This window comes from Perognathus longimembris, chromosome 6, assembly GCF_023159225.1.
Source record: "Perognathus longimembris pacificus isolate PPM17 chromosome 6, ASM2315922v1, whole genome shotgun sequence".
NCBI lineage: Eukaryota > Metazoa > Chordata > Mammalia > Rodentia > Heteromyidae > Perognathus > Perognathus longimembris.
Window position 1 is genome coordinate 23,570,581 of NC_063166.1, and position 15,907 is coordinate 23,586,487.

General features: G+C 39.0%; 1 protein-coding gene across 1 annotated transcript in view; it reads left to right on the plus strand.

Annotated features, from left to right (window-relative positions):
- Nup153 (nucleoporin 153) overlaps positions 1-15,245 on the plus strand; it is a 51,212-nt gene extending 35,967 nt beyond the window's left edge. Inside the window, exons 17-22 of the mRNA XM_048348416.1 lie at positions 1,699-1,893; positions 5,775-6,653; positions 10,241-10,594; positions 11,108-11,380; positions 13,713-13,881; positions 14,152-15,245. Coding sequence (XP_048204373.1) covers positions 1,699-1,893; positions 5,775-6,653; positions 10,241-10,594; positions 11,108-11,380; positions 13,713-13,881; positions 14,152-14,236 — 1,955 coding nt within the window. The 3' untranslated portion in view covers positions 14,237-15,245. The remainder of the gene's footprint in view (positions 1-1,698; positions 1,894-5,774; positions 6,654-10,240; positions 10,595-11,107; positions 11,381-13,712; positions 13,882-14,151) is intronic.
- The last annotated feature ends 662 nt before the right edge of the window (positions 15,246-15,907 follow it).

Genomic DNA, 15,907 nt, shown 5'->3' on the forward strand with positions numbered 1-15,907 from the left:
TTTGGATAATTTTGGAGGACAGCTAAGAAAGTTATATGAGTAATATAAGCAGTAGGTACTGGTAATGTGTTTTAATGCAGTTAAATAAAGAAGGAGGATATGGGATGATGTACAGTTGAGGACATAATATTTCCAAGCTTACGAAACATTGACATTCAGATACATGTGATGCCTTTAAATACATTTACATGGATTATGGGCCCTTTCTTAGGATTTGAAGTACAGATTAGGGAGTCATAAGTCATGATTTGATATTTAAAGCCATAGTAGTAGTGATGAGTTAATAGAGAGTAGCAGGACTAAAGCTTGTACATATCTAATTGGTGTAAAGAGGAAAAACAAAATTGGTATTAATAGCCTGTAAGGGAGGAATAAGACCAGCAACTTCATCAAGAAGGTTAATATATAAGCAAGAGATGAGGAAAGGGGACTTGAATGAAAGTGACCAAAAATCAGAAAAAATATTGAAATAAATTTGAAATTGGAGGAAGGGTAATCAAGCTACCTCATTAAACTAAGTAGGTGGTGGTAGAACCACTAGCTAACACTAGCTCAGAAGAGAAGTATGGATTGGAAGTATAGATGAAGAAATTCTGTTCATGTTTAAAACAATCAGAGTAAGATGAGAGATTCTCAAAAGGACGTTGGACCAAAAAATGGGACCCTAGCTAACACTTGTGTTAATAAGAGAACATACCTATACAATTTAGATAACTGGGAGAAGTCACAGTAAGTGGAGATTTGAAAGAAACTGGTACTAGTATGATCGGGCTCTACTCAGCTATTTTTCTACATTACTAGTTCTACTTAAAGATGTGATTACCAATTCAGAATCCTTCTCTTGCTTCTTTTTTTTTTGTAATGAATTGCTTTGGCTATTCATGTGTCATTTTATGTTTTTTAATTGATATTATAAAGGTGAACAGGAGGGTTATAGTTACTTAAGTCAGGTAAAGAATAGATTCAAATTTTAAAATTGTTATTATAAAGGTGATGTACAGAGGGGGGACAGTTTCTCATGCTTCTTAGTCATTTTTTCTTGCACATTTGTTTCAGATCATTTATCACTTGGTAATGGTACTACCATGCATTTGTTTTATTTTCTCCCTTTGAGACCTCTCTAGCACCCTAGAAGTTAAGTACCATTTTATTTATCTTTATGTCCCCAGAACCCACCTATATTGTGGTGCTTCATCAATGTCTGTTAAATAGCATATAATAACCAGAGTGCTGTGAACATAATACATTGAATTACAGAATGAATGATGGGTTTTTTTTATGAAATGAATGTGTATATGAGTAGCTTTTGCTGTAGAGCTTCATATTTTATATCTTATGATACTGTCTGCAGTTTATACATGTCTCAGGATACTGTTCTCTTTGACAAACATTCTTAAAAGACAAATTGCCTTGTAATCTTTAGTTTGTTGGCATGTGGGTTTTTGGGTTTGTTCTTTTCAACTGAAGCCATTTTGAACAAGATTAAGATCCAAGCCAGGTTAGAACAAATTGTTCATCCATCCATAAGGTTAGAAGAAATCTGAGAAGTTTTTCCTATTTTTTGACAATGAAAGTTCACATTTCTGGTATATTGTCTTAATAGGAAAGGATAAGTGAACACACTTAGTTGTGGTATCATTAAGATGATGACATAATATAAATTTTAAAAACTCATGAGGTTTTCCTATTATTTCTTAGGAAGTTCCGTACCTGTTTCAAGTAGCAGTGCTGTACCTGTCTCTCTATCTTCTGGAGGCTGTCTAGGATTAGACAAGTTCAAAAAGCCTGAGGGCAGCTGGGACTGTGAAGTGTGCCTAGTGCAGAATAATGCAGACTCCACTAAATGTGTAGCATGTGAAAGTGCAAAGCCAGGCATGAAATCTGAATTTAAAGGTAAGAAAATTTAAGATGAAATATTTTGCTAATAGCTTTTTAAGTTTACGTTCATTCATTGGAGAATTCTTACAACATGAGATACTGTCCTTAGATGTCTCAGTACACATCTGTTTTTGAATTACTATAAAATTAACTTAGTTGCATCTGGGTAAGGTCCTGTGTTACTGAGTCTTAGAAAGTTAGTGTGTGTGTTTTTTTTGTTTTTGTTTTTTTGTTTTTTTAAGCCAGTCCTGAAATCAGAGCCTGGGTGCTGTCCCTGAACTTCTTTGGTTAATGCTAGCTAGCAATCTATCACTTGAGGCTCCACTTGAGGCTTTTTGGGTGTAATTGAAAGATAAGTCACCTGGCTGGATTCCAACTGTGATTCTCAGATCTCACCCTCCTGAGTAGCTAGGAGTACAGAGTCATTTGGTGGCCTGGTAGGAATTTTTGTTTTATGTAACTTTAATCTTAGGTGAGTGTGAGAATATGTGTGTGTGTGTTGGTGTCAGTAAGTACTGGGGGAATTAAACTTTATAGCCTAGCACTTACTAGGCAGGTGCTCTACCAGTGGAGCTATGTTTCCAACCCCTAGATAAATTTCTTGACTCTTACTTGATTAAGAACCTACATTCCTAGGACCTTACGATACGGTATCTCATCTTGGACTGTGGCTTCCCAGGGTATCTCAGAAAAAGAACTTTTACAGGAGGAACTTTATATTTTAATAGTAAACTGTTTGGAGACTGAATTTCATGTTTTTTTTTTTTTGGCCAGTCCTGGGCCTTGGACTCAGGGCCTGAGCACTGTCCCTGGCTTCTTCCTGCTCAAGGCTACCACTCCGCCACTTGAGCCACAGTGCCGCTTCTGACCGTTTTCTGTATATGTGGTGCTGGGGAATCGAACCTGGGGCCTCGTGTATCCGAGGCAGGCACTCTTGCCACTAGGCTATATCCCCAGCCCTGAATTTCATGTTTTAATCCACATATAAATTACTCATATATACATAGAAGCAGAAGAGCTCTTTGTGTAGAATTGTTCAAGAGAGGAAAGATGTAATTTTCTTTTTTTTTAAATTTGTTTATTAATTGAACACAAATTTTTTGACAAGGTGTTGTGCAAAAAGGGTACAGTTACATAGTAGGGCAGAGTGTACATTTCTTGTGATATCTTACATCCTGTTTTTCTATCTCTTCTCTAGGTCAGGTAGACATATATACAATATACAATGTATCAAGAACATAAACAGCCACGTGGCCACGCCCAAGAAAGTTCGCCTAGGGCTTTAAATGTAATGTCAATATTAGACCATATGTCGATGGTAGTCTTACATGAACGTACATACCTAGCTTTTGAGCTATTGTATTCTCCTGAGAGGTCAATTTTTGACCTTTATATGTTGAGTAATTGTTTGGTTTTAGTTACATACTGTTGGGTCGCTGCCCCAATCCTGTGGGGAATACTATTTGACAAGCAGTTTTTGTTTCCCAGACTTGGTCTCTACTGTCTCTCCGTCTCCCTTTGTTAACAGTCATATATCAGGGAGATCATGCCCCTTTTTCTGTGTTCTAGGCTTGTCTCGCTCAACATTATTTGTTCAAGTTCTGACCATTTCCCTGCGAATAACAATATTTCACCATTCCTAATCACTATGTAGTATTCCATTGTGTATAAGTACCATATTTTTTGGATCCATTCGTCTGTGGAGGGGCATCTGGGTTGTTTCCATATTTTGGCTATTGTGAATTGTGCTGCGATAAACATGGAAGTACAAATGTCTTTTTGATATCTTGGGGTTTGCTGTTTAGGATAGATGCCTAGGAGTGGTATGGCTGGGTCATAGGGTAGGTCTATATTGAGCTTTTTGAGAAACCTCCATATTGTTCTCCAAAGTGGTTGTACTAATTTGCACTCCCACCAACAGTGGAGAAGGGTTCCTCTTTCCCTGCACCCCCTCCAGCATTTGTTGTTGCCTGAGTTCAGAGTATAGGCCATTCTAACTGGGGTGAGGTGGGTACCTCAGGGTTGTTTTTATTCCTTTACTACCAGGGATGTTGAGCATTTCCTCATGTGTTTCTTTGCCATTTTTATATCTTCTCTTGTGAAGTCTCTCTTTAGCTCCTTTGCCCATTTCCTAATAGGTTTATTGGGCTTGGAGGGGCTTAGTTTTTTTAGTTCTCTGTGGATGACAGTTATCAGGCCTTTTTCTGTTGCTGTGCTGGTAAAGATCCTGTCCCATATGATTGGCTGTCTTTCTAGTTTGGTGGCTATGTCCTTAGCTGTGCAGAAACTTTTTAATTTGTAGTAGTCCCATTTGTCGAGTCTTTCCCCTATTTGTTGTGCCCCTGGGACTCTATTCAGGAAGTTCCTTCCTGTGCCTATAAGTTCTAGCGTCTTTCCTACTCTGTCCTTCAGTAGTTTCAAGGATTCAGGTCTGATATTGAGGTCCTTGATCCATTTTGAGTTGATCTTTGTGCATGGTGATAGGCTTGGGTCTACTTTGAGTTTTCTGCATATGGCTGCCCAGTTCTCCCAGCACCAGTAGTTGAAGAGGCTATGTTTATTCCATTGTATGTCTTTAGCTCCTTTGTCGAATATCAGTTGGCTGTAAGAGTGCGGTTTTATTTCTGGGTCTTCAATTCTAATCCATTGGTCTTCAGGTCTGTTTTTATACCAATACCATGCTGTTTTTGTTATGATGGCCTTGTAGTAGAGCTTGAAGTCTGGTATTGTGATACCTCCTGCACTGCTTTTTTTTGCCTAGAATTGCTTTGGTTTGAATCTGTATAACCCATCATACTCACATTGTATTTGTCTGTATTTTGGTTGAAATGAAAGGTTCACAAAATAATAACCTTTGGTATGTATGAAATACCTAATATCTTGTATTTCATTTTAGAAGAAAAATAGTAGCTGCAGTAGACTAATTGACTAATCAATTAGTTTAATTGATTAATGGGATACCTCTAATAGTTTGAAAACCACTACATTTGGAAGTTACTTTTTCTGTCCATTTCAGCTTGTACTTGTTGCTTTCCAGTGCCTTTCCCATATTCTCTACTTATGTACCACAGTGACACAGTATACTTAAATCTGTCTGTAGAAAGAACCCTTTGAAGCAAGCTTGAAAACTAGCTAGTTTCATTTTTGTCTTTTACACCTTTTTTTCCCCCTCAGCCATGGGGCTTGAACTTAGGGCCTGAGCATTGTTCCTGAGTTCTTTCACTTTCCGTGAAAGAACTGGCATTCTACCACTCTGAGCCACAGCACCACTTCCAGTTTTCTGGTGGTTAATTGGAGATAAGAGTCTCATGGACTTTTCCGTTTGGACTGGCTTTGAACCATGATCCTCAAATCTCAGCCTCCCAAGTGCTAGGATTGTAGGCATGAGGCACCAGCTCCTGGCTGCAGCTTTGTTTTTAAGTTTCTGTTTAGTTCATTTAAAGTATTTTAGAGAGAACATGGATAGTTACTTGCTTCTGAAATCTACAAGTTTTCAACCAATTTTCTCTTGGGGAAGAAAGGTAGGGTGATGAGTAGTCACAAAAGGGGGTGGGGTGGGGGGGAGGCTGAGGATGAGAGCTTATGGAAAAAAAATTGCCTGTCTGTGTTTACAGGTAAACCAGTATTGTGTGACTAACTTCAGTTTGTGGTAATTTGTATACCTCCTTCTACAAAACATGAAAGTGCCTCTTGTTTCCTTTTTTAAAATCTCGGCCAGCCTGGTAGATGAAGGAAGGTAGGCATATCATAGTTGTGAGGATTGAGTGTAAAATGTGTTTGTGTTAATACTCTTCAAGAAGGCCTTTTCAAAGCTGTCCTATGTTACTTTGGCTTTCAAGGTTTATATTCATTTAAGAGGATAAACCAATTAACTCATGTCTTTTATATTTTTGAAGGCTTTGGTGGTACTTCATCCCCATCTTTGAATCCAGCGGCTTCCTCCTTTAAATTTGGCATCACATCTTCTGGGCCATCTCAGACCTTAACAAGCACTGGAAATTTTAAATTTGGAGATCAGGAAGCATTTAAAATAGGTGTTACATCTGACTCTGGGTCTATTAACTCCATGAATGAAAGCTTTAAATTTTCTAAACCAACTGGAGATTTTAAATTTGGAATTTCATCTGATTCTAAACCTGAAGAAGTTAAGAAAGACAGTCAGAATGATAACACTTTTAAGTTTGGGTTTTGTTCTGGTTTAAGCAACCCAGTTTCTTCAACACCATTTCAGTTTGGGGTGTCTAGCCTTGGGCAGCAAGAAAAGAAAGAGGAATTGCCTAAATCTTCCTCTTCAGGCTTTAGCTTTGGTACGGTCGTTAGTAACCCCACTCCTGTTGCTACTGACACTGCAGTGACCTCGGAGAGCAAGAGCACCTTCAGCTTTGGAACTATAGAAACCAAGAGTGTCTCAGTGTCTCCTTTCACGTGTAAAATGGAAGCAAAAAAAGAAGAGCTACCTGCTGCCAAGGGAGGGTTCACTTTTGGCAATATGGAATCTGCCTCTCTGCCAACTGCCTCCGTGTTTGCTCTAGGAAGGACAGGAGAGAAACAGCAAGAGCCTGTCACTTCTACTTCTCTAGTGTTTGGGAAGAAAGTGGACAACCAGGAGCCAAAGTGTCAACAAGTATTTTCCTTTGGGAATTCAGAACAAACCAAAGATGAGAGTTCTTCAAAATCAACCTTTAGTTTCAATATGACAAAACCGCCTGAGAAGGAATCAGAACAGCCAGTGAAGGCCACTTTTGCCTTTGGAGCTCAAACCAGTACTACAGCTGGTAAGGGTTTTTTCCCTCCTTAAAGGGTGTCATGATACCTTGACGAATTCAGCATCTCAAGGAATGGTTCACATATATAGCTGAGAGAGTGCCAGCTATGAATTCTTGGGGAAAGAGCCAAGGATTTTTTGAGTTGTAATTGCTCTAAACCCTCATGTTTTTGCTGAAGTTGTATACAAATACACTTTTGAAAAATACAGCCCTTAGGTAGCAAGTTCCCATACTGTACATTGATATTTATCTTTCTCTTCTCTATCAGGGCTCTTTGTAGTGTTGGTTTTTTAGTGTTGGTGTACACTACCTAGGAAAATCGAGATTTTTAAGTTCAGAAAATACTGTCTTGAAGTACCATATTTAAAAGTTAAAGTATGGGGCTGGGGATATAGCCTAGTGGCAAGAGTGCCTGCCTCGGATACACGAGGCCCTAGGTTCGATTCCCCAGCACCACATATACAGAAAACGGCCAGAAGCGGCGCTGTGGCTCAAGTGGCAGAGTGCTAGCCTTGAGCGGGAAGAAGCCAGGGACAGTGCTCAGGCCCTGAGTCCAAGGCCCAGGACTGGCCAAAAAAAAAAAAAAAAAAGTTAAAGTATGGTCATGGAAGTAAAACTATTCTGTGGACTGAATAGCAGGAAGAACATAGCTGATAATCAGAGACTGGGTCAATTTGAAAATAAGGACTGGAGGGATATTCCAAAGTTAAAACGGGGCTTTTTAGAGAGGGAAGCTGTTTTTCAGATTAGCAGATTTTTATTGTGTTTTTGTTTTGTTTTGTTTTTGTACCAGTCCTAGGGCTTCAACTCAGGGCCTAAGTGATATCTTTCAGCTTTGGCTAGTGCTCTACTATGGCTCTCTTTCTGGCTTTTTTTTGCTGGTTTTGGAGATAATAGTCTCACAGGCATTCCAGCCCAGGCTGACTTCGAACTGTTATCCTTTTTTTTTTTTTTTTTTTTTTTTTGCCAGTCCTGGACCTTGGACTCAGGGCCTGATGAGCACTGTCCCTGGCTTCTTTTTACTCTGCCACTTGAGCCACAGCGCCACTTCTGGCCATTTTCTATATATGCGGTGCTGAGGAATCGAACCCAAGGCTTCATGTATACGAGACAAGCGCTCTTGTCACTAGGCCATATTTCCAGCCCCTCAAACTGTTATCCTTAGATCTCAGTCTCCAGAATAGTTTAAGATTGATACAAGACTGAGCCACCAGCACCCAGCAGCATCAGATTTCTTAGTCTGACAACATCAAGTACTAAAAACCACACAGTGTTTCAAAGTAAAAACATTCTTTTTTTTTTTTTTTGGCCAGTCCTGGGCCTTGGACTCCGGGCCTGAGCACTGTCCCTGGCTTCTTCCCGCTCAAGGCTAGCACTCCGCCACTTGAGCCACAGCGCCGCTTCTGGCCGTTTTCTGTATATGTGGTGCTGGGGAATCGAACCTAGGGCCTCGTGTATCCGAGGCAGGCACTCTTGCCACTAGGCTATATCCCCAGCCCTCAAAGTAAAAACATTCTTGAACATAGAATTGTGTATAACTAGCCAAGTTTAGACATAAATGGTTCCATGTAAAAGTTGAACACTTACTAACATTTGAATAATTTTGGAAACATTGAAAATGAAAGATTAACCTAAAATACAGAATTTAACATAATTGAGTTTTTTTGTTGTTTTTTTAAATTTTTGGTTGATTGTGGGGGTAGGGCTCAGGATCTGGGCGCTATCCCTGAGCTCTTGCTCTTAAGGCTAGTGCACTACCACTTTGAACTACAGTTCCATTTCCAGTTTTATAGTGGTTAACTGGAGATAAGAAATTCATGGACTTTCCTGCTCAGGCTGGCTTTGAACCGTGAATCCTCATCTGAGGATCTCAGCCTGCTGAATAGCCTAGGATTACAGACATGAGCCACCAGTGCCCACCTCAATAACTGAGCTTTTTTTTTTTTCTTCCCTTATTAAGTATTTACTTGGAAATTTGAAAACCAACTACAAAGGAAATCAGAATTGAAACTATTTGAAAAAGGATTTTAAAAAAACCATGAAAACTTGAGTTGTGATATAACTCCACTGGTAGATGAAGCTCTTCTCATTAATTAGCCAACTTTAAATTCAGGCAATAGGCTTTTCTTTCATGCTGATGTCAGCATTGATGTCATACTAATGTCACAGCATCCAGAGACTCATCGTGACTAATGTGCATTGCTGCAACTGAGATAGGAACAGTAGAAAAAGTCCTTAGTAAGCTGAGTTTATTGAGGGTTACTAAAGAAAAAGCTGCTCTTCAAGCTAGCTGTAGTTCGACAACATAATCTAATTTGTATTTTCTAACATGTCTAATTTATGTTTTATAACAGCATCAGAATGCTGATTAAGTAAAACAACATAAACAAAGCTCCTGAGTGTAGGAGTATTTCACCCACCCCCTTAATTTTAGTTTTTAGAGGAATTTTGGGGGAGTTTGACAAACTAAGCCACTCAGATTTACACCGAAAGGAAATAACAAGAGGAAGAAGTCAGACTCAGAATGATACAGGGGCATATATAGTATATTTATACTATTAGTATAGTTTTAACTGTAGTTAAAACAACCTAATGACACCACATGGAATAAATATGTATGATAGCTTCTGTGTGTCAGAGATGGCATTAGGTCTTTCCTAGGAAAAAATTACCCAGCTATGTGGATAAAATGAAGTTAAGAACCTGCTACACACAACAGCATAAATTTATATAGCCAATACATTAAAAAGGCAACCATCTTTTATTATCTGAATTGGTTATCTGAACACACAGCATCAAGTGAGATTTGAATTTGAGGCATAGTATTTTTATTTAAAAAGCTGAATGCTTTCCTTCAAAAAGCAGAAAAATCCCTAAGCCAGAAAAGAGACATACACACACACACACACACACACACACACACACACACACACACACACACACACACACACACACACACACACACACACACACACACACACACACACACACACACACACACACACACACACACACACACACACACACACACACACGTTTATTTGTTTATTTTTGCCAGTCCTGGGGCTTGAACTCAGGGCCTGAGCACTGTCCCTGGCTTCTTTTTGCTCAAGGCTAACATTCTACCACTTAAGCCACAGCACCACGTCTGGCTTTTTCTATAAATGTGGTGTTGAGGAACCGAACCCAGGGCTTCATACTCTATCACTAGGCCATATTCCCAGCCCAAGATGAATATTTTTTTTTTTTTTTTTTTTTTTTTTTTTGGCCAGTCCTGGGCCTTGGACTCAGGGCCTAAGCACTGTCCCTGGCTCCTTCCCGCTCAAGGCTAGCACTCTGCCACTTGAGCCACAGCGCCGCTTCTGGCCGTTTTCTGTATATGTGGTGCTGGGGAATCGAACCTAGGGCCTCGGGTATACCGAGGCAGGCACTCTTGCCACTAGGCTATATCCCCAGCCCCCCAAGATGAATATTTTTGATTGTGTGAAACTATTAATGTTCATTTGGTGAGTAACTCTATATAAGAATATTACTTTCTGTGATGATTTATGTTTAATTATTTCTTAAGAATTTCTTTCTTAATTTCTGTCTTACAGATCAAGGTGCAGCAAAAACAGTTTTTAACTTCTTGAACAGTTCCTCTAGTTCAAGTACCCCAACTACTTCAGCAGGTGGTGGCATATTTGGTAGTTCCACCTCTTCCTCCAACCCACCTGTGGCTGCCTTTGTGTTTGGACAGGCCAGCAATCCTGTGAGCAGCTCTGCCTTTGGTAACTCTGCTGAATCCAGTACATCTCAGTCTTTGCTATTTTCTCAGGATAGCAAACCAGCTACTACATCCAGCACAGGTTCAGCTGTCACCCCATTTGTCTTTGGACCAGGAGCCAGCAGTAATAATACTGCAACCTCTGGGTTCAGCTTTGGAGCCACAACCACATCTAGTGCTGCAGGTACTTAGAAAAGAACATGATGTAATTGAATTGGCTTGAATCTTAGTAATGCCAGTTCTTAGCAAATGATATACCAGGTTATCATGTAAAATGGTTTGAGTGCCTCCATATCATCTGTATTACTTAACTGTGTGGAATAATAAATAAAGTTTGTTGAGATTGAATATATCTAATTCTTAGAAACTATTTTGCTAGTTGTGGTAAGACTATGATTAATTTTTCCAAGGTTTCTTGTTATTGTCTAGCTAGATACTATTTCTAGTTTTTATAATGTGACCAGTGAAAGCACACATTACATTTCTGGAGGTATACTTTTGAGATACACTGTTGACTGCAAAGTTGGAAAGTTTTGTTTTTTGGATTCTGTATGCTTTACTAAATAGTGGTAGAACCATACATTTTAACTAACTTGACTGAAGTAAGAGAAGCTTGACATTTGCTTTTGGGCTAGCAAATTTCTCTGGGTTATCTCACGGTAAACATGCAGCTTTAAGTATTTTTCTGGTCTTCCAGGATCCTCATTTGTGTTTGGCACTGCACCTTCAGCACCATCTGCCAGTCCAGCATTTGGTGCTAACCAGACCCCCACATTTGGACAAACTCAAGGTGCCAGCCAGCCCAACCCTCCAAGCTTTGGATCTATATCCTCTTCAACAGCATTGTTTCCTGCAGCTTCTCAGCCTGCGCCACCTACATTTGGAACAGTATCAAGCAGTAGCCAGCCTCCTGTGTTTGGACAACAGCCTAGTCAGTCTGCATTTGGCTCTGGTTCAGCTCCTAATTCCAGTAAGTTTGTAGAAACAATAATGTAGATTGTGTCTAGATTGTTTTTTTTTTTAAAAGGAAAACAGTATTATTTGAATTTCGAAATCATGTCATTTTTTTCTTTTTACTAACTCATATTCGACAGAGCATTAAAGTTTTTTTTTTCCCTCCTCTGTGCTGGTCCTGGTGCTTGAACTCAGGGCTTGGATGCTGTCCTTGAACTTTTTAGTCAAGGCTAGTGTTCTCCACTTGAACTACAGTTTTGCGTCTGGCTTTTTTTCTTCTTTTAGTAGTTCATTGGAGGTAAGAGTCTTGCAGACTTTCCTCCTACGTTGGCTTTGAACCTCAGTCCTCAGATTTGAGTCCTATAGGATTGCAGGAACAGGCCACCAGTTCCCAGCTTTTAGTTTATTGAAGAAAACCTCTGTTCTTGGTTATCATGTTGTATTCTTCCATCTTATCACTTAGATGAGCACATCTGGCAGTAATTTTTTTTTTTGTGGTACTAAAATTAAACTCAAGGTCTTAGGCATGCTAGGCAAATGCTCTATCACTGAGCTATATCCTATTTCCAGTGGTTTCTTAAGAATTCAGGGAATACAAAGTTTTAGGTCTTGCATTTCTAGGAGGATCTTAGTTTGTTCCAGTGCTTGATAAGATTTTAACTGAATATAGGTGTTGAAGGCACTTCTCCTTTGTGAGCTTTCTGGCTTATGGAGTTGCTGTTTTAAGTCTTACAGTGTTTACTGTAATTTTTCAGTTATTGGAATTATGTGTGCTTTGGCAGCCTTTTCTTTATGAATGTTTCATTTTTTTGGTTGTGTGTGACTTTAAAAAATTTCTTGCCAGTCCCAAGGTTTGAACTCAGGGCCCAGGCACTGTCCCTGAGCTTCTTTTTTTTTTTTTGCTCAAGGCTACCACCACAGTGCTCTTTCTGGCCTTTTCTGTTCATGTGGTGCTGAGGAATGGAACCCGAACCCAGGGCTTCCTGCATGCTAGGCAAGCACTCTACCACTAAGCCACATTCTTAGCCTGCATTTTTTATTTTTTGTTAAAAGACTTATCTTTTCCCACTTCTTCTATTGAGAGTTTGCTTCTACTGTTTCTTTTTTTTTTTTTTTTGGCCAGTCCTGGGCCTTGGACTCAGGGCCTGAGCACTGTCCCTGGCTTCTTCCCGCTCAAGGCTAGCACTCTGCCACTTGAGCCACAGCGCCCCTTCTGGCCGTTTTCTGTATATGTGGTGCTGGGGAATCGAACCTAGGGCCTCGTGTATCCGAGGCAGGCACTCTTGCCACTAGGCTATATCCCCAGCCCTCTTCTACTGTTTCTAATCATGTTGTTTCTGAATTTAAATTTTTGCTTCCTTGCCCCAGAATGTCCCCATTGCTTTTGTGTGACTGATATAAAATGCTGTCCTCAAATGTCTGGTGCTACTTAGCTCTTCACTTGAAAATTGACAGCTATGAGTCTTCAGTTTCACTGTAGATTTTTCTGTTTTAATTTAGTTTGGGAAAACCTATTTGGTGTTTTTGTTGTTTTGCTTTTGGTCCACCACAGGGCTTTTTGTGCTCTAGTAGTGTTCTACCACTTTGGGCCACAGCTCCATTTCCAGTTTTCTAGTGGTTAACTGGAGATGTCTCATAGCTGGCTTGGAACTGTGATCAGTTCTCAGCCTACTGAGTAGCTAGATTACTACTAAGCATGAGCCATTGGTGCCTCAGTTTTTTTTTTTTGTTTCATTAAAAACTTCCTGTTAAATTCCCCAGAGAGGATACTTCTAGTCTGCTTGCCAGTATTCTGGGAGCTCAGTCAGCCACAGGAGTTGTCTGTTTGCATAACTCTTGTCTTCTAGGGTAAAGGAGAACTACTGTCGTGTGTGGTATTAGGGTAGGGATTGGTCTGGTTGTGTCTGTGTCTAGGAAACTGATATTCTACCATCCTTTTCCATGTGTATGTGCTAATACTGAGACTTGACCTCAGAGGCTGGCTCCTGGGTACTGTCTTTTAGTTTTAGTTGGGTTTTTGTGTGTGTTTGTTTTTTCTGCGTAAAGGTGGCTTTCTACCACTTAAGCCACAACTCCATTTCTGGCTTTTTGGTGATTGAGTCCAATTAAAAAAAAAATCCCTTTTCTGTTATTTTAATTCACTTTCTAGAGAATATAATGCTAGGCTTTTGTTGATTCTGCTATCTTAAACCAGATGTCTGTCCATTCTGCTTTTTCCCTTGGTCATGGATGTTACATCATATGTTGGAGGTGTAATGAGAAAAGATTGAGCATAAGAAATCTTAACACTTTATGTATTTTCATATGTAGAGGCCAGAAATAATGAAGTATTTCTGTAAACGTTACAGGTTCTGTATTCCAGTTTGGGAGCAGCACTACAAATTTCAATTTCACAAATAATAATCCATCAGGAGTATTCACATTTGGTGCAAATCCTAGCACACCTGCAGCCTCAGCCCAGCCTTCAGGCTCAGGGGGTTTTGCATTTAACCAGTCTCCAGCGGCATTTACAGTGGGGTAAGAGAATTTTTTCTTAATTGATAATTTACATTGGTAAGGGTGTATGCATGTTTTTTCTAAAAGTCATCAAGATGCAATGTAGTTTGGGTACAGTTATATTCTGTTATTGCAGCACTTTTGGAGGATTGTATTTATCATCTGAGAAAGTGATATGTGTTTGCTTTAATAGTGGAGTTCCTCTCCTTTTTGCTGCTATCATGTTAAATGTTACAATCCTAAAATTTGCTCTGAACATCATGTCACATTATGAAGTATTGTTTTTCACAGGTCAAATGGGAAAAATATGTTCTCCTCTTCTGGAACTTCAGTTTCTGGTCGCAAGATAAAGACTGCTGTTAGACGTAGGAAATAAAGGTGACAAAGGTGTTACACCCAACAGTTTTAACAGCTGGTGCCCTGCTTTCAGATACTGGATTGTACTACATGCTGGGCTTGTCGAAAGTCAGATCTGCCTAAGGACTTCTTTAATTTGGAATGATCCTCTTCTCTATGGAAGACCCTCCCCCACCTCTCCCACCCCTTTTTTGAAAATAATAGCTAGACTGGTGTCTGATTCTAAAGCAAGAACATTTTATGATCCAGCACATTATTCACTGGCTTGGCGTAGTCTGGCTGTACCAGAAATAGAGCCTGCACGGTGAATGGCTTGTGTAGAACCTCTGTCTGCACCACTATGTGTGGTGATAAGCGTTTATGGAACGCGTGGAATTGTAATTATATATGAGGAATTCTGTATAGATTAGAGGATGTTGAAATGAATGATTTCTATGCTGAGTTTGTGCTGGTGTATGTGTGAAGTGAGTGAGGTGGGTGTATTGTGCACAAAAATTTTCTGATAGAAAGCGTGATTAAAGAGTGGTCCATGCTAAGGACCTGTTAGATCTAGTTCATTCTCCATTTAATAATTATATGCTATTTCTATATTTTCATTCTATCACCCGTCTTGCCTTTTTCATTATTTTATTATGAAACATCTGTAAATACAATTGTTTCTGTACTTTTGGCATAACATAAATCTGTGAACTTGAAATTTTAATTTTGTGTTAAGACTTTTTTGTTTAGTCTTGTCTCAGATTTTATTATGTAAATCCCATTATTCAAAGTTGCCTAAATCCATTTGAAAATCTTAAAAAAAATTGGAGATTCTTAAAGTTGAATTTATTGGCTTTTCTGATCCAGTTTTGTTTGGACCAAAAACCAGTATTGTACAAAGTATTAAGCATATATTTTTATATTTACTGAAATGGACTGTGGTGACTTTGGATAATAAGGAGAAGTTTAATATTAAAGCCATGTTTATTACAGTATAATTAACATGTTAAACCATGGGATAAATGCCATCAATAAAAATTTATGAAGCACTTTTTGTTACAGTTTTAACTCATGAAGAAGGTGCACAATATTAATGGGAGGGACAGTGGTTAATTAGAAATCCCAGAGAGTACATTTAAGTAATTCGTGGGCAAAGTCCCTGAATTTCCAGTATGTAGAAGGTACTCTACTTCTTGCCTGGTGCTAGGAATCTTTCCTAATTTGCACATAGCTTTACATACTTTTTTTTTCTTAAGTGAAACATAACCATTTGTACTGTTTCCTTGGTAGGTCATTAAATAATGTTTATTGTTCATGCTCTTGGAGAGGCATCCCTAAAGCAGCTACAAACCAACAGTGGTTCTATGATTGGTTCTATGATTGGATTGCATTACTGAATTATTTATTACTAGATTTTCCTTATGATCCAGAAAAGAGCTCAAGGAATAGAATAGCACTTTAGTTTTCAGGGTTTTTTGTGCTCACTTGAATTTACCAGACGTTTGGTTGTTTGGAGTTTAAATTGAGAATTTAAAAATGTTGAATCTTTCTGGTGAGAAAATAATGTCTATTTCTTATCTCCTAATTGCTGGTTTGAGGGTACGTAGTTTCTGTCTACAATACTCTTATCATTAATAACAGATGCCAGAGGGTCAACTATTAGAACTTGAAATCTGTATTATTGCTGGGAAGAACATCTATAATTGAAGTT